We start from the raw sequence: 25,486 nt of genomic DNA on the forward strand, positions 1-25,486 counted from the left end.
GCATGCGCTGTATCCACGCCTCCATTTCAGAGTAGAGCTCGGGCTTTTTCTTTTTCTTCAATCAAACTCATTTACATAAAGCGCTGACGTATGAGTGCGTCTGCACTCTACAGGCCATATAAGGATGGGAACATTGCGCGGGAACAGGGGGCTCGGCTCTCTGGTTGCTATGGTTGCTATGGCACATTGGAGAATGTAAGCAAGGAGGTGGAGCCTGTCCTTTTTACTATAGGACGCCAGATGGCCTGTCTGGAGGAGGCCAAATGAGCATTGTTCATCTCATTTGAGTGACCGCGTCTCGGACCGTTTTTAACGCGGCCATGGAAGTGTTTTTAATGTCTTCGTTCTAACAGTAATGTTTTAGTGTTACATAAGTTACACTCATGCCAAGACGAGTAGACTTCACTCGTCTAGGCATGAGTGTAACACTAAAACATTACTGTTAGAAGACATTAAAAACTAAACACTTCCACAGCCGCATTAAAAACTAAGGTTAGTCAATCACTCTGCAAGGCTGCCCTTAGAAAAAAATAAACAAAAAATACTGTAAGTTATGTTAGTTATTTGTGTTTGCATAATGCATTTGTTTCGTAAATAAAATCAATATATTGTGCCAAAACCAAGAGTCCTAAAATTTATTTATCAGACAGAGAAGGCTTAGATTGTAGGTCTGAGTTGCATTTGTAACCACAAGTTTTGGAACAGTGAAAGTTTATTTTTTATTTTGGTAAAATAGTGCAAAACAGGCCAGCATGTTGAGTTCTGGGATGACCAACTCCTATCTACAGCGTATTCTGCAGTTGTAAGCCGAGTTAGCCGACTACTAGCAGAGCACCTGTAATTGATGTAAAAAAATACACAAATACAGATTTAGGTTGCACAAAAGAAAAGGTCTGGGTTATGTCAATTTCAACTTTAATTTTTAACAACACATTTCATAAATATGGAAACAACAACAATTCATTATTGCTTATTCTAATGTATACTCAAAATTATAATAGAGGCTTGGTCATTGCAGGTTAGCTAGTGCTGTTGTAGGACAGTGCGGGAGAAATAATTCCATTATTTTTAACAGTTCACAAAACTAAATGCAACATCAACATAATACACAGCATTTTCAGGAGTCTAAACTTAATTCAGCATCTCAGTATCACAGAGACAACTGAACAATTAAACAAACAACATGACAATACACAAATTCAGCACAATGTGCAATATGTTTTACACCGCCATGAACAAAATGTCACTATACTTAAATATGTCATAAATTGGTAATACAACAAACTATATTCTGTCAAAAGAAAAAATAAATCACACAGAAAAAAGCTTTTGTTTAACAAAGCAATACAAATAATTGAGCTGACACAGTTAGGACACACATTTGGTTTCAGTATTTTTCCAGTAGCATTTCAACTGCAAAATATAACCCTGTATACGACCCCAAAAGATGGTAATCCATCCTTTACTTAGACATTTTAACAAAGCCAAGAAGAAAAATCTCTCTCTCTCGAGACCCGCATCTATAGTTTATGAGATCACAACACCTTGAGACAAAAAAAGATTTGGCCATGCATGTACTGTACTAAGTTTAAAATTCAAGTGCAAGCATTACAGCAACAGGAGAAGAGAGCGTTACAGTGGTTCTAGTGCCAAGGTCATGGGGCGAACTGTGAAAATATCTACTATAGATGGGCGATGAGAGATGGTTCCCACTTTCTCCTTGAGGAAACAGAATATCACAGTGTAAACAGGCATAAGAAAATCATACAATATTTCCTTAAGCAAATATATAGGACAGTTACTTCAGTGTACAAGGCAATATGTTATGAACAGCTCCTGGGATAAGGAATTGCCATACTCCTCCTCAAAACTTCATTATGTTCATCCAGTCCATCGTCTTTTCCACAACAATGTCTTTATTCTGAACATGCAAGCCATGGGTCTTTCTCAGTTGTCTGAATATACTTCCTTTTCCTTCCCATGGAAAGAAGGTCATTCAATTCTCTTGAGGCTCACCCTTCAGTGTTCTTGCAGAAGGTTGTGGAGGAGGAGTCAAACTCCACATCTCATAATGTCCATTTGGCAGGGTTAAAGGTCAACCCCTTTGACCAGGGCTGTCTCCAAGGTGATGGTGAACTCATGGAGTGTGTGCAGGATGCGGGAGAGGGAGTGAACAGCTGCACGGTCCCGAATCAGCGCTCCCTCCTCATACGTCCGTGGTGTCAGGGCACATTCTGCCAGCAGGGGGAGCCACTGGGAGAGCAGCCGGTCCCTGTCAATTCAAACAGGTCAATAGACAATAACGGTCCCATAAAGGATTAATGACGGTTCATATTACAACACTTGCAAGACATGGGGTGAGTAAGCTGCCTGCAACACAACAAGCAGGGTTGTGTACTTTCTCCTGACCAAGCACTCAACCACAATGAATTGAGCTGTTCTTTTTCAGGTTTCAGCAACAATTGCCTTGACTGGGTCTGGCTGTAAGTAGATAACTGCAAGCTATGACCTGCTAAAAGGACGTCAGCAAGTCTCGTGTTTCTCTACAGAGCAAGCAATTAATATGTTTATAATGAACACAGCACCATCTACTCTCTCTAAATTGCCCAGAAACAGACACTATAGTGAAATTTGTTTAGGATATAGCAGACATACAATTATTAATCATTTAAATACAGTATATCTGCATTTATTATATTCATGTTTTATATACATTTGGCTTTATGTGGAGAAGGGAAAAAAATGTGTCCAATAAAAAGGAAAAGATCCGCACACCATCTTCAAAGCTCCCTATATCATTTATCAGAAATCAAGTACAACGTTTCAACCTGTACAAGGTCTTCGTCTGATAGTACCTGATGAAGACCATGTACAGGTCGAAACGTTGTACTTGATTTCTAATAAAGTTATAGAGAGATTTGAAGACGGTGTGGAAGCTTTCCTTTTCAGTCTATCGGTCTTTTTTATCCAACACCCGTCATAATCATTTTTGTTATGTGTGTGCACAACCTGGACTGCAAAAAAGTTGGTCAACACATGTCACAGATACAGTATAGAGTCAGACCTATTAAAACTGTGATGATATACTGTAGTGCAGCACATACTTAAGCCACTGTATCGCAAAAATACTCCATCCCCAACTGAATTGTTAATTCACACTCATTTCACTATTACATACCATTGTAGCACTGTATTGCCTTTCATTGTAGCAGCCAAAACCTGGCCCCATAATAACAGTGTGTGATATAAATGGGTCAATTTGAAAGGACATCAGAGAAGCAGTCCTGCTGTATGCCACCTCTTCAGGGCTCCAGGGAGAGGAAAGTGTGCCATTTATGTACATGACATAATAAAGCCAGCAGGGGGCCATCACACCTCAGATTCTCACAGGATAATGTACTGCAGTAGTTAGGCTTTAACCGACTTTGAATGCGTAGAAAAGCACTACATTCTATAACTCTGCTGTAGTATTATGATTCATTATTAAAAGCATGTTCATTTTCCATTTTAGTAAACATAGTGTACAAACGCAAAATGAGAATCTTTTGAATTGAGAATCCAGAATCCTCACCTGACTCCTAGGCACACAAGCAGCTGGAATTTGCCTTCCTTTCCGATGTTGCGAGGCGAAGCGTTGATCGCACTGACATAGTGACACAGTGAGTCACAAGACAGGCTCAGGGGTTCCGTTGATCCACGCAAGTCACCCATCTGATCAGCGGTCTCCATGGAAACCACTGCCTTCTCTGTTGGAAGAGTTTGGGAAATCAGCCGCTGTCAGATTGAACACTCAATGGGAAGAGCAATCTCAGCTCATCAATGTATTGATGAAGGACAAAGCAAAGGTTCAAAAGAGAAAAGAAAAGAAAGCGTACAGTCTAAAGCATTACAGGGGCACTTTAGGTTACTGCATGTTTATGAAAAGGGATTCACTATTCCATGTGACATACAAGCGTCATTGTGAAATAAATATTTTCTGCCACTAGATGGGGACAGTTTATAAAAAGCAGAAAGACAGAAGTGCAACATCATCTTCCAGGGCTCACCGATACATTTTGCAAACACACACACGCTCACAAGTATGCAAGGCAAACATGCATGAATGCACACACGCACACACGCACGCAAGCATGCACACTACTTACCCACAAAATCCCATACGAACACGTTCCTCTGAAAGAGTCGGTTGGACTTGAATCCATGAAGGAGGAACTGTTCCAAGGAAAGCACCAGCCCTCCCTCGCCACACAGCAACACAGTCAGGTTTCCTCTCTGGCAGAGGAAAACAATGGAAGGACAAACAGGTGGCAGGGATTAATGAGAAGCTATGTATGCATCTAATTAAACCACTAGTATATACTTCATCATATGACAAATTGCTAAGATAGCCAATCTACAAGCTCGTTGTGAGTTTATAGATGAGCTATTTTAAAAAAATTCAAAAAAGTTTTATTTTGTTTGTTCTTGAAAATCTGAGTTTCCAAAATAGGAACTTTCAACGCAGGGTTGAAAGTGGTTAAGAGACGACTTCACGCATATAATTTTCTCCTCACTAATGTCCACGATAAAACGGTAAAAGAAAATTCTACTCAGTCTGTGTCTCATAGGAGGGCTGTGGACACTTCAGCAACCCGCCTACCAGTGACATCATGGTTAGGCAGATAATTCTTTCAAACAATATTTCACATTTTCATTTAGATTTATGTTAACGCAAGAACAATGAATTCCATTATAGCATGCTGACTTTCAAGGAATATAAAGCCTGCAGTTTCTATTAGCTTGGATCCCCATCGATGAAGTCACTGGCAGGCAGGTTTTTGAACTGTCCACAGCCCTCCTCTGAGACACAGAGTGAATAGACAAAAACGGTACCATATTATAATGAGCATTAGTGAGTACCAATTATATGTACACATAGGTTGAAAATGGGTGTAGTCGTCCTTTAAAATACATTCTAATACTGAATGAGGGGTCAAACTACCGGTATTATTTCTAAAAGCACCAAGGCAGTGAACTCTTTGAACCCGATTGAAATAAATTGAAAAAGCTGATTTAGACCACTCACTGTCAGCTCAGCTGTGGGCCAGCCTAGTAGAGACCTGCATGTTAAATGCCACAATTGCTATGCATTGGCATTGCCTTGAGGGTGGTCTAAATAAAGCCTATAAAAACATTATTACTTTCACTTGAATTGCCTGCACATAGGCAATAATGACTCATTAACCATCTCCCTGTGGTTTTAAGTTGCGTTCAGACCAGAGCGGCCCAATGTAAGTTTTCAGTTGGTCACTCTGTATTGCACATTAACTAGGCTAATAAAGTATGCAGAAACAACAGAGACCAGACACAGATTGGTGAACAGGAGGTAGTAGACCCCTGGAGGTATACATACCATAATGATGCTGCTAGTGAGGGTTCAAAGTGGGGCTGCTCAATGAATCACATTTTATTTTCAATTATGATTTCCGCTTACGGCGATTATGAAAACAAGATAATCGAGATAAAAGGATTATTGCGTGGCATAGGGTTTTGCAATGATGCTCTTGTTTTGACTTGTTAAAAATTCAGTGCAATCTTTTCCTTTATAGCTGTGCGCTAATCATGATCTCAATATTGACCAAAATAATAGAGATTAAGATTTTTGCCATAATGAAGCAGCCCTAAAGATCAGATGCCCCACCTCAGGGACTCAATTTCACCCCATGTTTTTCTCTTTGTGAATGAGTGATGAGCTACTTGGAGGATACATCACACACACAAACACACAAAATGCTCAGAGTAGACACGATTCCACATATACATACCTCTTGTTCTTGTTTGTGAAAGTGTTTGACGAGGTTATTTGCTGCCTCCCTCATGTCCTCTTGTACTTCAACAGACGTCATTCCTGAGAAGAAGAGCAGGTAAAAAAAACTGAGAGAATGATAAGTAAGGACAGAAACAAAAGAAGTAAGTGAAGGGAGGACAAAGAAGACCAAAAAGAAAGGTGATATGGGAGGAGAATCCGTCATTGTAGCAAGGACAGCCAAAAGCAGGTTAGCAATTGTGCTAAAGGATTAGCTCGGTTCCGTCAATACGTACTGCTCCGGCCACCAAGTGATCCAAGTGATCCCAGAACTGTTCGTCCAGGACCACTCTGTAGCGGTGAGCCCAGCTCTGGGGGTGTCCCCGTCCACCTCGCACCTTCTTCCTCTCCACCTGGTGTCACCAGCTGACCAATCAGGACCCTTTCTAAGCTTCCGTCTCCAACGCCTTTTCCCAGCCAGCGGCCACATGGGAACCTAAAGGAAAAGAAGACAGATCTTATAATCAAATGTTTATGTTTACTTCACTTTAATTTTTTATCTAGTATATTTTCGAGAACTTACACTATATATTTATTTTTTATATTGTCGTTATTCACTGTGAAGCACCAACCCCACCAAAAAGAATCCCTTGTATCATGTGCAAATATACTTGGCAAATACAAAGAACTTCTGTTACTCAATAACAACCTTGGTGATTCAAGAACTGATGTTCCTTTATGTATTTTCATCCCATATTGTCTTTTTTAATCCTGATGGAACCAGCCAAGTTCAGCAAGACGACTAGGCCTGTCACACTTATTACATAATTATCTGACTGCATTTATTTGAGCTAACTGCAATTATTTTGCATTAGACTCAATTCCATTCATCTGTATAAAACAGCTGGATGAAAGGAACAGAAATGTAATATTTCCACGCTTTTAACCACTTTCAACCTGGTATCCCTAGTTTGGGCATTTAGGGCAGAAAACTTTCATTTAAATTAAATCAATCTGTTAGATTGACTGTTGCACCCCTAAATCTCACCTGTAGGTGTGTCCAGTAATCTCATTGTACACCATGACACAGTCGACCAGACACTTCGCCAGCAGGCCAGAGTTCTCCTGTCCCAACTGCAGAGTGCTCAGTCTGCCGAGGTTCTTACACTGAAACACACAGCGGCATTCATTCAAAGAAGTTATTTCCACATCTGCATAAAGCTTGATCTATTTCTGATGTTATATATTTTCTGTGTATGTTTACCATATGCCCAAATTATTCTCCGTCGTATAGAGCGCCGAAGTCTGACGTAATTTACGCATCCCCATTCAGAATTCCCATAGACTTGTTTAATATCGCGCCATATAAGAACGTGTTCCAAAACGAAACAAATGATCCCAGCGGTTTGACTCATATCGATGAAGCGAGAAAACGCTAATGTTACCGCCGCCAAATTAGTAAAAGTTTCACCAGAAACAGACTGTATCAAGTATGAGTGACTATCGTAAATGATACAGAGCCATGTCCCTGACAACATCGCCGGGACAGTTTGTTTATTTTTGGACCACAATTCTTATGAGAGATAATTTTAAGAGAACCCAATGTTATTCTCCATAGAGAAATTACTTCCACAACCCAGGGGATGAACGAGTGACGTCAGGACTTCGGTACTCTATGGTGTCACACGCCGAAAATATCAGATTTTCGTGTTGTACTGTAGATCTGCTGTTATCAGTGTGCGACATCATCATACGACAAAGTATAAATCATGCTGTAGTTATAGTTATATAAATATACTATATGTATATATATATATACACACATAGATATATATATAAATATATATAGTGACCTGGAAAAAGATCTCTTGTGTGTTCTTGGTGATCTGTCTGACTCCTGAATCACCCAGCTCCCCTGACACACACACCCACGGATTCACGGTGGTCATCGCAATGCTGAGCTTCTTCATGGGTATTATGACGACACGGTATGGAATACCTGGACAAACAGAGCAGGTCAAGAGCAGCCCGTTAAATAAAATATTCCCTGTTCCTTTAGACAGAAAATTGTGAAGCGAAAGTCAGCACTCAACTCCACTGTCGAGTACTGTAAATAGGATTTTCACATTCTTGGGTTCAGCTTGTGTATCAAATCGGTAAGTCTGAGATGTCTGCGTAAAAATCCACAGTGGCTGTTATGTGTAACCCATCCTTTTATGCTCAACCCTGTATCCCTAAAAAGGACCACACTGACGGTCAACTGTCTGTATACTTGAAATTGTTGTCAACCATTTTCCAAAGCATACTGTGGTTAGATTTACCCTGAAGAAGGCAGCTTAGTATAGCTTAGACAGAAATGTTGGTAATTCTTCGGTCTCTGTCCACAATAACATTTGCATTGGCAGCTACGAGTGTGCGGCTATACTCTTTTATTATTTAGATTATCGAGGAAGCCATTGGAGTTGCAGAGACTTGTTTGTGATATGTATTCCCATACACAAAATTTCACGGCATCGTAATTTCACGTCAAAGTAATCACTGCATTATTTTAATGCATGTTAAAGCACAGAGTCGTTTGAAAAGTCTAGCCGTAAATAGTCCCCAGAGTAAAGATTGTTTTACAAATTAAATTAAAATATCCATGACTTCTTAACCAGGCATTGAGATTTAGCCAACATCAACTCAATTATACAGCCAAGTTAGGTAAAATTGTAATGATGTAAACAAAGTTAAAAAAAATCCAGCCATGATTCCGCAAAAATGGTCTGTGATTATGTACAATATATATGGCCGAAACTGTGAATAGACAATGACATGTATGAATGCACCAACCTCACAAGACAAATTCCTCATATGTGCAAACATAACTGGCAATACAAAATATGATTCTCATCCGGTTTGGTCCTTTAAACTTTGTACCTGGCATCATAGGCAAAATTGAGTGGGTAGACAGAAATGGTGCCATCTTATAATGAGCACTAGTGAGGACCAGTTATATAACGGTTGAAAATGGGTGAAGTGCTCCTCTAAGTGAACAGGACTTACTGATGGAGGTGAAGACACGTGTGAAGCAGAGGTAATCCACAGTATTGAGGGAAAGCAGGTGGAATAAGAACTGCTCTCTCTCTTCCTCGCACAACAGGAATGCATGGGGCTTATACAGCTGCCTGTCAGGGGAAACAACGAGTAGCGTTTACAGAAGTGCAAAAAGCAGGGAAAAGATACAGGACGCATTGCACATGGCATCTACTGTGTAATCTGTCCACATACAGTACTTGTGTTAATTGCAGCATGACTCCTACCTGAGCAGCTCTTGGTTTGAAAGCAGCTCTTTGAGGTGCTGTGACAGCTGTTTCTTTTCCAGTGCCAAATGGATCCATGCCCGGGCCTGTCCCACATCAGACAGACCCTCACTCATTGTCTGAACAAACCTGGTACGACAAGCATAGATTGATATGAGCGGTAATGAACAAGCTCTAATCTAATAAGCTTTTCTCATGGACATCACACACTATATCTAATATATAGACTTTTCAACAGAACTCTTTTCTCTGTCACTACTGTAGGTCAACCAAACTGAACCTAATCTTCTCTCAGACTCACTAGACTGGAATGGATGCAAATGTCACTCTTAAGGAGTATTTAAAGATTCATTTGATCATCTATATCTAGAGAGGATAGTATAGAGTGGCAGGAAAGTAAGGGCAAAGATGGGGGAATGATGCAACACAGGGCTCCAGCTGAGCTGTAATTGCAGCGGAGGATGTTGCATTTAACCTGTATTCAAAAACTGTAAAGCTGAAAAGGTGCAGGAGAAAGCATCTTAGAATAAAATAAATCATGAAGAAAAAGCAAAGATTCACTGCAACTTTTAGATGCTAAATAAATCTTAAATAAACCATTATTCATTTGAATGATTATTTTGACCCTCGTCAACCAATTAAATGTTTATCTGAAAGTTGCAGTTGCCCTTCTTTTTCCACTCAACTGGTATTTACAATGCAAAAAGTTTGTCTTGCTAAACCTCTAATCCTATTGAAGGTATTTTGTTTTCATACTCGGAAAAGGAACCCATATCAAATACTTTGGTCACACCCTGATCTAAATTACCACACCACAAGGTCAGATAGAGTACATACAAGGGCTCTCATTACCTCATATCTTGCATCAAGGATCCCTTCAGTACCAGAGTTCCCTCATCAAGCCTCTTGTGGTCCAACCCAGCGGACACTAACCAGGGAGACAGGTTTTATGTCAACGTATGAACATTCAGCCATTGAGACCAATGGTTTGCACAAAACAAGAAACTGCATGGCTCTGCTCTCACCTGGAGACTCCATGAGTGATTCTGTCTTCTCCTGGGCAGCCTGGTAGTGAAGCAGGTGAGACCAGAAAGCCGACTTGCCCTGTTTAGAAATGAACAATCATCTACTGACTGAATCGTTCGTCAGATTTCGACCTATTCCAACAATCCAACATTTTGGCCCGCTCATGTGTGTAATATTAAAATGTTTACATACTGTAGGAACACATATTTTTGTAGTTTTTTAAGGCTGGTGATGCATATGAAATTGTGGGAATTGTGGCCATCTGTACAGGTATGTATATATGTGCGTGCGTGCGTGCGTGTGTCTGACCTGTTTTAGCTGCAGCCCATGGCCCCAGGTTCTCTCCAGTAGGTCACACAGACTATGGATAAGTGTGTTCTCCTGCAGGCCTGTGATGCTGGCTTCTCCCTGACCTAATTCCACACTCTCCTTCCCCATCCTCTCCATTAACATCCGTTTGGTCTGCAAACACACAAAACAACATTTTGCGTATCCACCAAGGCGAATAACACCCACAGGTTATTTAACTTAGTAAGAGACGGTGAGCTGAAGCTGGGTCACTTACCTTCAGGCGGCATTCGCTCAACAGCCCGTCCACAAATTCGCGGTGGGTTTGAGTGACAGCTGAAGTTGAGGGGTCAAGCAGCTTGGACTGACGGAGGTTCTTCCTCCAAAATGTATGCTTCTATAAGATAATAAACCAATGGTGAAAAATGGCATTGGCATGCATATGTTTGTGCATGTCGACGCGCGTGCCCATTTGTACACACATACTTGTACGTCCACATACCAGTCTTTGTTCATTTTCCAGTCCTGAGGCTTCACTGGTTGCTGGTCTCTTGGGGTCAGTCCTGCGTGATGCTGTGACACGACCGGACCACCTGTTCAATATCAATGCAAAATTCTGTGTTTTAGAGTACATAAAGTAAATAAAGTCAAGAGTTCCTGTCCTCTAAATACAAGTGCCCCCACCCCCACTTTCTCGATAAATATACATTATGATTCTACTGAACTTTATTTCAAAATGTTTTTCATTGTATTTGTTTTGTATGTATCATATGTATTATCAAAAAAACATATGTTTGTGTATTTATGGTTCTTGTGTAGTCAATACAGGAATTAATTACAGTGGCTACTAAATGTAATACAATGCTGAAGAGTGCACTTCAGGAGATAGGAGCGGACTCCTGGGAACTGAAAGGTTCTTGGTTCAATACCCATCATCATGTAAAAATGTAATTGAGCTAGACACTGTGCACCTAATGCAACTGCTCCCAAAGAGCAGGTTGGTGCCGTGCATGCCCCCGCCATCAGTGTGTGAATGGGTGTATGAATCAATTAATGGAACTCAAAATTGTACAGCACTTTGGATAAAGGCGCTATAGAAATGCAGCCAATTTTCCATTAACTATGAACAATGGTTCTCACTTGTTGGTGCCATGTGCCTGTGCAAGCACGTCAGCCTGCAGCTTGGGGAAGTAACCCTGCAGGTGTCGACCCTGACCAATCCTCATGTCCAGTAGGTGGGGGTGAATGGCTGTGTGGTCGGCCTTCAGCAGTCTGCGCTCAATGGCCTGGGCTGGAGACACAAAATAAGAGGATATAGAAAAGGATATCCATAGAATCTACGTAAAAATGATTTCGTATTGATAGTCATGATACATATCCATGTACTTTACCATTCTTTGGACCAAATAAGTGAAGCTAGCTTAGAATGTGTGCAACTTTACAGTCTAATTGTTAACATAGGAAGTTCTACCGTGTACAGCACAGTGTTTGTAGTGTTTGTATTTTGCTAAAATAACTCAGTGTGTTTCAGTCTGCTTGGGAAGAGGGAAAAAGACTGAGTCAGCACAGCAGTACAGGATGAATTACAATGTGACACAAAATAACATAGGAAGAGGAAGTCCACAAAAGGAGAGGAAAACTAAAATGGAGAGGAAAACAAAATGAGTAAAACAATCAAGGAACTGTGAGTTCGAGTGGTGCAGTCTCTGCAGAGAGTTTGGTCAGACTTCAAAGCAGAGTTGGAAGCATTAATTATAGCACAAGCAGACAATGTAGTTCCCCTCTCATCATGTACTGCTTATTATTCCCCACCCCCATCCCTCATCACTCCCCCCCTTTTCATCCCTAATTCTCTCTATCTACCCCTCTTTACTGGACCATGTCAAAGTCCAACTGAACTCAAGGAACTTTCCCTCAAAAGCTTCTCTATAGAAGTCAGTATTCCCACTGTGTTCTGTTCTACACAAGGGAATCATGTCAGTTTTTCAAAAATGTCTAAAACGTTTCAAAAAAGAAGAAATTAAAATATAATTTTTACTACGAATCACCACAGTACGATGAAGTATAAAGTGGTTAAGTAATCAAAGCAGCAAATTGAGTTGCAGATCTCAACAAAATCTGGCTCCCTCTCTGATCGTAATATTGACATTTCTCAAAGTCCACCAGGTTTCAATTTATTCTATGACAAAGGCAAATTGTCCCCCAAAAAATAAAACATGCCAGTGTTGCACTTGACTCATTTTAAATTATGTTTTAACATGTGCCACAAAAATAACCATGTCCTTGAAACATACACTACATTTGTATTGTCTCTCATCTCACCTGTTATCCTATGACACAGACACCCCCTTTTCAGACAAAGACCAAAGAATATGTGTTAGGAGGACAACATTTCCTGGGAAGAAATGGAAATGGAATACCAAGCATGGCATTCTGTTTTTTAGAAGCATATCAGGAAGAGGGAAGTGGCCATTTTTTGTAAGAAAGCCCTTCCCTACTGTTCCAGAAATCTGTCAAGGAGGGGAATATCATTTTACAGAAATTCTAGATTGCAACACAAAGCCGTTTATTACTATCTATACAAAGCACACTTTTTCAGAGTGTAGAGGGAACTCTAATCTATCTCCCATTGTTTGTAAACATACACCCACCCACCCACCCAGTGGAGGAAAGTAACTAATTATACTTACTCAAGTTTACTTAAAGGCATTGTAGGGAGTTCAGACATAATCAAAGAAAAAAACTGTTGTCAAACACCGCCCCTCCAGCAGTTCTTTTCCCCGACCACCAGGGGGTGACGCAGGGGGGACTTTTTAAATGAGTCATGCCCAAAATAGGTTGCCTTATGCGGATACAATTCGCGGAAATGCCCGACCCTACGGTTCTCTGAATTTATATTTTTAAATAGGCTCTTTCATGATAAATTGACCACATATATGAAGCTAAACAACTAAATTCTATCCAAACGATTTTTTAAAAGTAAATTATGTGCCTCAAAAAAGAAGTTTGAGAGCGTTTTAAAACCGAAAGTAAAAAGTTGATACGGGCACGGACGCGCACGGACACGCACATGCGTGCGTTAATTTACGACCCGGACATAAACAACATGAACATAAACAGAAGGGAAAATACGGATTTCAGACAGAGGACTGTGTTTCAATGAAGGAAAACACCCCAGCATCATTATATAGTGGCTGATAGAGGGGAGAAAATGCAAAAAATATATATATACATATTTTTTAAATTTAGGCTTAATGTTCCCTACAATCCCTTTAAAGGCATATTATGTTACTTTTCCCTGTGTTTACATAACAATATATAATTTCTTTACATATCATTTCCCTCTATACAAGCAGCCACTGGAGTAGTGTGGTGGTGTTTAGCCGCAGAAACACATTGCCCTCCCGCTGTATGTATGTGTTTTCACAGTTTTTTTGGTGGTTGGGGAAATCTTTGGGCTACCAAATCAACAGTGAAAACACAGCAACACAGCGAGAGGGCAATGTGCCCTATTTTATGCTGAAAATATCTACAAGCTCACAACACATGAGTTTAAAACAAACTTGTGAAAAGGGACATGCTGCTAATGAGTACTTCAGTATATTTTGATGCCAAAACTTTTGCACTTTTCCTTCTACTGTATTTCATTGTGGTATTGCTACTTTTAAGTAAAAAGCAGAGTACTTTTTCCACCACCCCCACCTGACTCATAGATCATGGTGCACTTGGTGTAGCGACAGCTGTGGGTATCCTCCTCGTCCGTGTCGTACAGGCGCTCTCTCTCCAAACGGCTGTCAAACAGCTGCTGCAGGGGCTCTCTGTCGGCCCAGCGAGACAAAACCTTCCCGTCCACGAAAGACGAGAACATGGCGGTCTCCAGGAACCGGGAGAGGAAGTGCATGTGGGGCTCAGGCTGGGCCGAGAGGAAGGAACCCTGAAACGTAGAACAATAATACAAATATCATACACAATAGAATTTCATATACAGTGTCTATTTTGTAAAAACAAAACAGCACAGTTCAGTTTAACCACTTGAAGCATATATACTTTGTGTCACCCAGGGGTCTATAATTGCCCCCCTGCTTTTTTTCTCTCCACACCAAATCTCTTCACCAAAAATAGCCAATCTACAAGCTCACAACGTGTTGCGTTTCGCCAAATGTTCACCTGTTATGACATGTCCAGGAAAAGGGATGCCAGGGTTCAAATTATTTATAATACAGTAGTTTATAAGTAGGCGTGGTGGTTTTTGAATACCTTGTCAAAACTGCACGTCCCCTCGCGGTTGCTCAGCCAGGAGTCCAGATCGGGAGCGTTGTGAATGACAAAGTCCTCATATCGGCCAAAAATGGCAGTAAAGCGGCCTGCAAACACCTCCCTGAGCTGCACGTTCAGCTTGGCACACCGCAGCGCCTCCTCCTCCTCTTCAAAAACACGTCCCAGCGTCCTCACTCCGTCCGTCACCTTCTCTGTGCCGCACCTCCGCGCCAGCGCCTGCAGTCTCTCCAGGGCGGCCAGCTCTTCCCCGCCGAGGTTCCCGTTCCGTCTGTCCTCCATGAGATCCTCCAAGACCAGGCTGCTGAGGCAAGGAGGCGCGGCGTCCGGCTCCGTGGTTGTTCCACCTTGCGCAGGGAGGCCAGAGCGCAGCAGCACCTCGCTCAGCTCCTGGATGAGCTCCGTCTGGTCTGGGAACGAAGGCACGTCCTCCGGAATGTCAACGCGCTGGTTGTCGATGTCAACGAAGCACAGGTTGGCCTGGGAGGGAGGAGGAGAGAACCGAGGAGGGTCAGAATGCACACAGTAAAATCCTCAGCATTCATTTACAGTTACACTCTCAGATGGGGTGCAACCCTTTATCGAACTAATCAATTTAATTGATAATAAACAATAATCGATCATTGATTTTACTAAAAAGAAATGTAAAAACGTTTACATTTCTTTTTTTCTATAAAACATTTTTTTTCCTATTGCAGTGCCACTGCCACATCACAACAAGTTGTCTCAAGACACTTTACATATATTAGAGCATAGACCGGTCATTGTCCCACCCTGAAAATAGCCTATCTACAACCTCACAGCACGTCACACACTATAAAAAAAACAATTATAATTTATTTGCAGTGATTCATTGATATAGAAAACATAAAACTAAATTTCAAAGAAATGCGCATCTCGGTTATTAAATTAATCGAAAACCTAATCAATAGAATAATCACTATAAAAATAATCAATAGTTGCAGCCTTACTCAGAATTACATTACTGTGTGTAGTCCCTGGAATGCTGTCCTTAAAAAGCTTTTTTTTTTATTATCCAACTTCTTTAGAGCAGAGGGGGGAAAGACACACAACACAGGTCTCTGGCTGGAATCAAAACAGCCACTTTGTAATTATGCAACACCCTGAAACCACTTTTCAATTGGTTCCTCGAACAGATAATCAAAACGCGGTTAATGGCTTAGTGGCTTACACAAGAAAAGCTCTTATTCATCAAGTGAAGAAGCTCTGACAGCATTATGGCCAAGTGTAGAGACATCTAATTAAGACCAGAGTAGGAGATTTACATGACATTAATGGCTTCTTGGCATTTAACCACAACATGCCCCTTGGAGAGACTGACATATTACCACAAGAGGGATTAGTAGATTAGTAAACTACCACTGTAATCACATAAACATTGGAGACTCTGGAAAGGTGAATGCTTTAGTTTGGACAGGATATACCTGCACGTTGGGGGAAAAAATGGTGAAAGAGTGCAAAAGCTAAACTTGGAAAGCTGCTGAACACTGCATTGTAAGTCATTGTGCCAAAGATAAATCTGCATGTCCAAGCAGTGGAGGAAAGCATGGTCAGCAGTGACACAACCTCCAGCGGCGACCTCTGACAGCCAGTTCATTGCCTCTGGGGAGATGTGGTGAAAGGTGGACAGCAGCAGACATGCAGTGCACCAACCCAGGTCCCACACATCCGCTAGCATTCTGTTGCCTCCTCCTTCCTTGCTAACATTTTAGATTCAAATTTATTCAAATACACTGCTTCGCCTGCAAATCTAGTTAAGACTCACATACAGTATGATTAATATCCGTTTACTAGCGTGATGCTTGCTATTGCAAATTAAGGTCCCAAGTATCATCTTACACAACATCCAGAAATAGGTTTAGATTTTTAATTCACATTAATAATTCACATTGTCAGCTTTTCCCCCCCTGCAAATGTAATGCTTAGTGGGTTTCCTTTTCACTTTGTACTTTATTCCTTCTACTGGATTTTTTTCTGGGGCAGCACTGCATCAAAGACCCGATGCTTATGCAGCATGGCGTGATCTTTCAGTGTGTATGGAGGATTGGATTTGTGGAAGAGGAAGGAGCTCAGAGGAGCTGCATTGCCTGTGTTTGCCAGGCCGGAGCCAGGGGGCATATTAGCATGTGCACAGAATGGAAGAGATTAACAAGCGAAGCTACAGAATACAGGATCCATTTTTACACCCTGCTGTGTAAATGTTATGTTGAGTGCATGCGTTTACGTGCTGAGCAAAATGTTACTATTAGAAATCTATTGATGCAGTAGAGGCTATACATTGAAGCCTTTGGCGTGCTCTGTACCTCATGGGGCAGGTTGAGGGATGATCGCTGAGTCCCGTCCCTCCGCTGGATACCCATGAAGAACGGCACTGGGGCATCCAGGAGGTGGTGTAACGGAGGAGGCAGGATGGGCAGGTAGATGTGTTGCCACTGGAAAGGGAACAGCAAGCTACTGATGCCCTCAGCCACTGTCATCAAACGCTGGTAGTCTGGAAAGATTAGGGAAGATGAATATTAATAAACTGCTCAACTGCTTTTTGACCAAACAGTCAATTGCAAAATATCCAGCATATCGCCACTGTCGGGCAGAAACCTTGTATCTCCATATTTCATCTTTTTGTTTTTTCATTAAAAAATGCCCTATTTTGGGAGGATTATTGCCTATAATTACGTTATTATAGGCAATAATAATGACATGTAAATTGATGCCCTAAATTGGGACACCAGGTTGAAAGTAATTAAGTCTGTCTGTGGGTTTTATAAATATTTAATCAATTGAAAAGAGCTTGTGACAAAATAACTACTTTAGATACGGTTATTTTTTTCTTCCTGAAAAGTTATGGTTTTTGGATTTTGGATAAACAAGATTATAGACAGACAGACAGACAGACAGACAGACAGGCAAAGAAAGAATGGTGTTACCGTGAGAATAGAGCAGGACCTGCATCTCCAGCAGTACACAGGTGAGGAGCTGCACCATGTTGTCCACGCCCAGCAGGGAGAAGGCCTCCCCGAGGGGAAAGTCCCCCAGAGGGAGCTCTCCCGGGCCGGGCCGCTGGCACACGATGGGCCCCTGGACCCCATGGAACCTCAGGGACCTGCCGGGCGGAGGCAAGGGCACCTCATACAGGATATTATGGATGTAGCTCTCCAGTGGGAGCGGGGGGGCTGTGTGCGAGGCGACCGCCTGGTGGAGCTGCCGCAGGAACTGCCGGGCGGCTTGCAGGAAGGGCAGCGGCGTGAGGAGGCAGAGGGCTTTGGACACGTAGAGGGTGTCCCGCGCCGGGTCAAAGGAGCCCGCGCAGCCCAGGCAGGCAGGCATGCCCGGCAGAGACTCGGCGTCCGACTCGTCCAGGCTGCTCACCAGAGAGTCCATGCTGCAGGTGGATGGGGATGAGGCCGACGAGGAGGAGGAGGAGGATGAGGGAGAGGAGGAAGCAGAGGAGTGGTGCTCCACATGGTGCATCTGGTGGAGCGTCTGCATGGCGGTGATGACCTGGGCGTTCGTCACCTCCTCGTAGAAGGTGTGGACGAAGCCGTAAGAGCGCGTGCCGTCATCAGAGGCGACGGTGAATGAGTGGAACTGAGGCTCGAGGCTGTCGGCCTGCGTGCGAAAGCCCAGGCCCCTTGGCATGCACAACTGAGGAGAGTGGGATGGGGGCAAGGAGAGATAGAGGGATAATGGTAGAGGTAGATGAGGAGATAATGTTAACAACCTTTCAGAATGTCCTCAATGGACACTAGCCTGGGACCAGACGAATCTGCCAGTGCAAAAAAAAATTGCCCTCTGCGATTTGGGTCTGGCACCGCTCCATTGTGAATCCATTTCCTGCTCCAGAAGTCTTGGGTGACCAATCAGGGCCCAGTATTCAAATATGGGAGACTGTGATTGGTAGTTGGTTGTAGGTCTAGCCAATTGCATCCAGAGCCATTGTTTTGATCCCACCCCCTTGGAAAAAAAACGTCCTCATAGAGACACCAGACTCATATCCACAGTCATAGTCTGGCTACGCGAGGCTAGGAGGATAACACCAAAGTTGAGATAATGGGGGTTACCATAATTAGGTCATCAAAGTCACATCTGTATGAGACCGTGAATAAAAGCTTCAAGCAAAGAACTTGAGTGTCTCCATGGAGGCTTCTGGGGGAAGCAAGCCTAGAGATTTTAATTGGTTTGTTTGAATTTTGCGGTGTGAAATATATATTTTTTAAGGCTTAAGCTTTCATCTGACAGGATAACACTTGGAAACAGAAAGTACAGTTAGTATCTCACCATGTTAACAGCATGTTTATTGAAGGGGGTCCTGTCTGTACTCTCAGGATAATGCACCAAAACTTTCGACTTAAAGGATCTTCGGATGGGGCTCTGCTCAAAGCCTTCCCCTGAGAGAAGAGGACAGTTTTAAGGAGAGAGAGAGAGTGAGAGAGAGACAGGTGAGGGAGAGGGGAGAGAGAGGCGGCAGAGAGAGCATTGTGTCATTTTAGCATGGAGCGATATGTCCTTCATTCATCACTTCAGAAAATAGAATTCATGACGAGAGGACATTAGAGGGCAGATGGGACGGACAGTGCTTTGATTCGTGGAAAGGACAGCACAGCCTTGTCTGATACCAGCTTCACCGTGTTGTCAGCAAGACAGAGGTGAGACAGTAGGGACAATTCTGCAGCAAAGGGAGGGAGAGAGCTGCCAAGAGTTATGTAACTCAACTAATTACCATAGAAATAGACTACTAGTAGAGAGGCCGACACAGCATTCTGCTGTAGGAAGCCCTTTTATCTTCTAGGAGTGAATCAAAACAAAACTTGTTAAAGAATCATTTTTTATCATTGTGAACATTCTGCTCTGGAGGAAGACTATGAGAGTATTACAGTTACAACGTAAGCCATGTCATGAAAGATTTTTTATTACATTTATTACATTTGTATTCCCTCGTGTGCCAGTTCCTGTGTGTAGTACTATCCATCACTGCCGTGCAAACCCATACTGATGGTCTTCGGGAGGGTGTAGGTGTAGGTTTAACTATGTCTCCTCCGATACACCAGCCACTTCTTTTCACCTGACAGTGAGGAGTTTCACCAGGAGGACATGACACCTGCAGAGGAACACACCATCCTTCTCAGTTCCACTACCTGCCTGACCAATCTGTACGAGTCGCTAGTGCAGCGAGTAGCGACCCTGTCGGCTTCCCACTCATGAACATGGCCAGTTGTTTGGAGCCCCCAGCCAAGCCGGATGCACCGTGGAGGAATCGAACCCCAGGCAGGTCATTTACCTCAGCGCCACCAGAATGTAAGACAATCTGTGTGAGTATGTAAATAAGATACACAATATGTTTCCCATTTCTAAGGGGATGGTCTTGTAGTCATGTTGCTTTCTGCATTCCTCAGTTCATTTATCTGCATTTTGCAGAGCCTCGCTGTTGAACATCTATGGTTGACATAACTGTCATAATCACAAGTGGTAAGTAAGGAAAAGTGCACAGCAAACCTCAAATGGAGCTGTACATTTGTCAGAACACAAGAGATTTTAAATCTCATGCAGTGCAAGTGTGCCAGACGAGTGGGTAGCAGAGAGAAGCTTAATGTGTTCTTAAGATACAGGAGAACGGAATGCTCTTTAAGGAGCCGTCTTGATATTCATGCTGCAGAACAACCTGCACTCTCTTCACGTTTTACACGTGATATGTGACACCATCATGTGACATCCAGGGTTCACAGTCACAGTTGAGGGTTTATTCAATGATGACTAGCAAAGCTTAAATGTTGCAAAGGCACACACGGGTGAAACAGAGAGAGAGATTGACCTCAGTAAAAGACATCTACTGTAGTTGCCATGGCAGCCATTTCCGCTGTGTTACCATGGTTGTTGAAGACAGCAGACGGGCGGAAGCACGTCAACGACTGCTTCATCTTAAATTTCATCAGCTGACACATTTAAAGCCCTCCCTTCTTCCCACCCTTTCTATTCCGCTCCCTACCTTCTTTCATGCTTTACGAACAGACAAAGAGGGAGGGGGGATGTGGACTGTTTTGGTTGTTCAAAGCTTAATTGGATGTTCCAGTTAGGCTGCAATTATCATATTGTCACTACCATTATGCATGCAGGGATTTCCTCTTACTACCACACACACACACACACACACACACACACACACACACACACACACGCGCACACAGGTCTACTGTGCAAAGATGCTGCGCGCTCTGCATGTGGTAAATGGTGCATTTATATACTGTAGCACCTTTATCAAATATGCTTTACAATGTACATTACATTCACGGCAGAGGAAACCATGCAAGGCATCAACCTGGTGAACCTGCTCATCGGGAGCAGTTGGGGATTTGGTGGGTCTTGCTTAAGGACACTTTTTGACACTAACTTAGAGGGGAGCCGGGGATAGAACTGGGAACCTTCCGTTTCCCAAGCGGACGCTCTACCTCCTGCCCCACTGTGCGTGCGTGCGTGTTCATACCCCCTTACTCTAACCCGAACAAATGTATGCCTAACCGTAACCTCTACTCTAACCTTACGAAACTGCAGTAAACTGAGTAAAGTCATATCTAATTGTCGTGGACACTAATTTTGCATTGCTGTCCCCAATCAACTAGTTTGATAAATAACAGAAATTTGTCCCACAAACACACACACACAATTTGTGGACATTAAAGACATACTGTACAGTCCACTTCTTAGATTGCACCTCATATCATGTTATTGTGAGATCCTTGTCATGACTGCATCCTGTAAATCTACATCAAGGTACAGTAGGCTGTTGACCAAAAAACACTAAATGAGTTTCATACCGATTTGAATGGTGAGAGGCTCATCAGAGACATTAATGTCACATGGTTTCCAGTCCCTAAAAACAGGCCCACTTTAATGATTGAACAGGCATAGAGGTCAAATCTGTGAACCCTACCATCACATTCAATCACATCATTAGACGGGCCAGAGAGATACAGCAACATAGAGAAATTATAATGACAGCCAGTGCCAACTGGCGTTCATTTGAGAAGTGGATCACTTGGCTCAGCCAACTGGAAGCCCCATCTCTTGGCATCAGGAATTTTGAGGGTCCAATGAGCGAAATTCACAAAAATAAATTTAACGTGGTGATAGAACCTATATTTAGTAAGCAGTTTGTAGCAAAGTGTTTCAAGTAAGACAAATGTATTTATACTTCAAATAAGACAAGCAATCTTAGAAAAACTCAAAGAAATCCTAAATAATGCAGTGATCTAAGGGGAAGCAGTCTTGCCTTGATTAAAACCAATAGTTATTAACCACTTAAACGTTTTGTTGACCAGAGTCCTTGACCCCTAGGGGTCTAGCCCCCCCCCCCATTTCAATGTTTGCAGAATGTTTCATGTGGTTAAATTTCTGCGATTCTGCCCTTCACAGATGATATCATCCCCTGTGACAGTCATCTGGCCTGAGCCAGGCCTGAAGCCCTGGGCAGGCCAGCATTCCAACAGAGACCGTCATGTGAAATTTGATTAGGCTGCAGAAAACACAGTGGCATCTATTGAGAAGCCAACAAGAGCAGATTGTCTCTCGGCAGTCATTCATCAAATACACATGCACGCACGTACACACACATGCGCGCACCCTCACACACACCTATATTCAAACGGACAGACTACTGTACACAGACATGAACATCTCCAGGCGGACTATTGACATAAACGCACAAACATACACACACACAGCCACCACATTGTTCATTGATCAAATTTACAGGCTACTGAAGACAATAATCCAGAGACAATAGCCATCACAAATACACAATGATGCGCACGCAGTCACACACACACACACACACACACAAAGGAGCAGCCCCCTGCTGCAGTGGAGATGATGACCTGCTGTTACATAAGCAGATTGGTGGAGCTTAAATATTCCAGCCGGTATCAGTGTCAACCGCTGCAAGAAGCTACCTTTCACTGTCTTCTCAATAGTTAGTTAAATAAACCACCAAGTTCACAAGGAGATGTTATATGCACATCCATTTTGGTGCTGGTGCAGGACAAAAGTGACAGCATCAGAAGAAAAGAGCTTGTTAAATAAAACACCAATAGACAGTCAATACACTATTATACTCTGTTGTACCCTTTAACATCCACCGTAGGTGTCATCCTAAAAAAGACATGACACCACGTCCCGGAGGATGTGCTCTACATAAGGAGACAATATTCTGCTGAGAGAATACAGCACCTTCCTCAGAATACAGGGTGTGACTATTGTGGGAGTTCCATCCATGACTCACATCTTAAACAGGGATACAGTAGCAGAGACTGAGACCACCATTATAGTTTGTAATACGCTGATGTGGTCCTTTTCCACACACACACACACACACACACACACACACACACACACACACACACACACACACACACACACACACACACACACACACACACACACACACACGCACACACACGCACACACGGGGGGGGGGGTGAATCTCTCCTCAGCACCCTCCCGCTTTATCTTGGTGTAAACAAACAAAGAAATATGTCCCTTTTTTTTGCGCCACAACAGACAGCTGAGACAAAAAGCCAGCCATGATGTCTGTTGTAACAATCCATCACACAGACTTACAAAAGGACCAACGTCACAGTGTGTATGTCATCATCACTGTGGTAACATGAAACCAATGCCACCACCAGTACAGCATCTCCCTGGCTTCTGCCTTTAGACCTCCTCATTGACATGCAGTGAGCACTGGTTTGTGTTGACTTTAAAGTCATTTTGTTTAACTGTTTTGGGACATATGTTGCTCTCTGAGCCACAGACAGATGATAAAATAGGACCATCCAGGCCCTGACTTGCCACTTAATAGAGATTATCGTTGCTTTTTGAGGTCGTGACGTGAAGGGTCTAATCTGGGATCACACACACACACACAAACAGTCCTAGGTTAATATGTGGCTAGAGAAGATACTATGGCTGTGTCAAATATTTATCTCCCTTTCCACACATCAGTCCAGCAGCTCCATGTGTTTTATCGGGCATCACATCATTGAACGGGATTAGATGTCCTCTTCTGTTCAGCCTTGATTTTGTATTATAATAATGGATAGTAATGATTTTTTTTCTTTTTCATATCAGACTTGATAAAAGAAATCTATGACAGTCTTGATCCAAGGCTACAACAAAGCTAAATTATGTATTATTTTCTTAAAAATTACAAAAATAACATTACATTTTCTACATTAATTGCGGTGATACGACTATAGAAACCAAATAAACAACAACGCTGTATAGCAGGCCTACGTTGATTTTGATCAAAGAACAATAATCGTTCGCTCATTTCGATCTGCCTTCGTTATAAATAACAGGATTCGATAAAAGCTACCTTAACACACAATAAACAATATACACTTTCCCAAGCTACCCGCCGGGTTATTGACAAAAACCTGATGTCATCATCAGCCTTTAGTAAGGTGTTGTCATTTCAAGCAAACGGTAAGATTGTCAATACAAATATATATAATATATATATATATATATAAAAATAAAAAATAAAAAAAAACATGGGTGTATTTTTTTTTAGCAAACGGACATCTTCTACATTGCTTTTCGCGGTGCGTTTTGCTGTTTGTTTATTTATTTAAGTCAGAGATGTTACCTGCGAGATCATCGGGTTCGAGGCCAGTCTCCGTATCGACTCCGCACACAACAAAATAGTGGGCGAAACGGCATGAAGCCGATCCCGTGGCCGTAGCGATGCCGTTCATCGTTGTTGTTGTTACACACACAGGGTCGATCAGCTCACTTCTACTTCACACTGTGGATGATCATCCTCATAGCTGGTGCTGGTGGTGTGAAAGAATTACCACTGGTCCTTTAATTTTACACAGCGATCAGTCTGTCAGCCTGCACTTGCTGCTCAGTGGAGTGATTGTGCTCTGTGTGTTGTAGGCAGTGTTGCCAGGTTTTGCGAGAGAAACAAGCAAGCAGTTCTACGAAAACAAGCCCAAAGGGACTTTAGGCCACATGATAAACTAAATAGGATTATATTCATCAGCTATTTGAACATTGCCGATCTACAAGCAGCTTGTAGATCGGCAATGTTCAAATAGCTGATGAATAAAAAAGATATAGCAGATCTACAAGCTGTTAGCGTTGTGAGCTTGTAACAAGCTCACAACGCTAACAGCTTGTAGATCTGCTATTTCTTTTTTTAAATCAATTGGAGGAAAAAGTGAACATTTTTGGATATTTAATTTTTAATTTGTTTTTTTTAACTCAAATCTATCTGGTATGGGGTCCCTGGCTAACATATTTTCAGATGGGGGTCCGCATACAAATACATAATTAATGTATGTGTTGACATGAAAATGTTTCAGAACCACTGGTTTAAACAACATTTAGGAAGCAAGCCCAAATAAGCAACTACACTTATCATGATAAGTAATAATCATCATGATTTGTGTCAGTGTGCATGCCATGTAGATCTCATCTTAAGCTCAGTGCTTAATGAGTCTTCCAGTTTAGTAGACCTTGTATTGTGAATTTGTACTTCCATGTACTGTTGTTCTCATGTCTTACTAAATAAAGTACATCAATCAATCAATCAAACTTTAGAAACAAACCCCAAAAACGCAACCCGCAACTACCAATGTTTTCAAGCTACTTTACATAAAAACAAGCCCAGTCGCAAATAATAAGCCGACATGGCAACACTGGCTCTGTGTTGTAGGCTATCTTGGTCATCATTTGTTCTAAGGGGGAGGAGGCTGTAGGCCTGTGCGTGTTTATCTGCGAGTGAGACTAGATA

General features: G+C 42.2%; 1 protein-coding gene across 1 annotated transcript; it reads right to left on the reverse strand.

Annotated features, from left to right (window-relative positions):
* Window positions 1–1,005: 1,005 nt before the first annotated feature.
* On the reverse strand, window positions 1,006–24,520 carry LOC311047757 (DENN domain-containing protein 5B-like). Its single transcript, XM_084060603.1, has 21 exons — window positions 24,335–24,520; window positions 18,973–19,082; window positions 17,622–18,339; window positions 17,001–17,188; window positions 14,659–15,156; window positions 14,104–14,335; window positions 11,542–11,692; window positions 10,904–10,994; window positions 10,679–10,798; window positions 10,423–10,575; window positions 10,113–10,191; window positions 9,940–10,015; window positions 9,088–9,216; window positions 8,831–8,952; window positions 7,639–7,784; window positions 6,834–6,952; window positions 6,082–6,281; window positions 5,805–5,887; window positions 4,146–4,272; window positions 3,572–3,746; window positions 1,006–2,272 (listed from the first exon to the last, which is right to left on the reverse strand). The coding sequence occupies exons 1-21, from the start codon at window positions 24,441–24,443 to the stop codon at window positions 2,089–2,091; spliced, it is 3,810 nt and encodes a 1,269-aa protein (XP_083916729.1). The 5' UTR covers window positions 24,444–24,520; the 3' UTR covers window positions 1,006–2,088.
* Between the last annotated feature and the right edge of the window lie 966 nt (window positions 24,521–25,486).

Source organism: Gymnoscopelus microlampas (genome assembly GCF_963454915.1).
Source record: "Gymnoscopelus microlampas genome assembly, chromosome: 6".
NCBI lineage: Eukaryota > Metazoa > Chordata > Actinopteri > Myctophiformes > Myctophidae > Gymnoscopelus > Gymnoscopelus microlampas.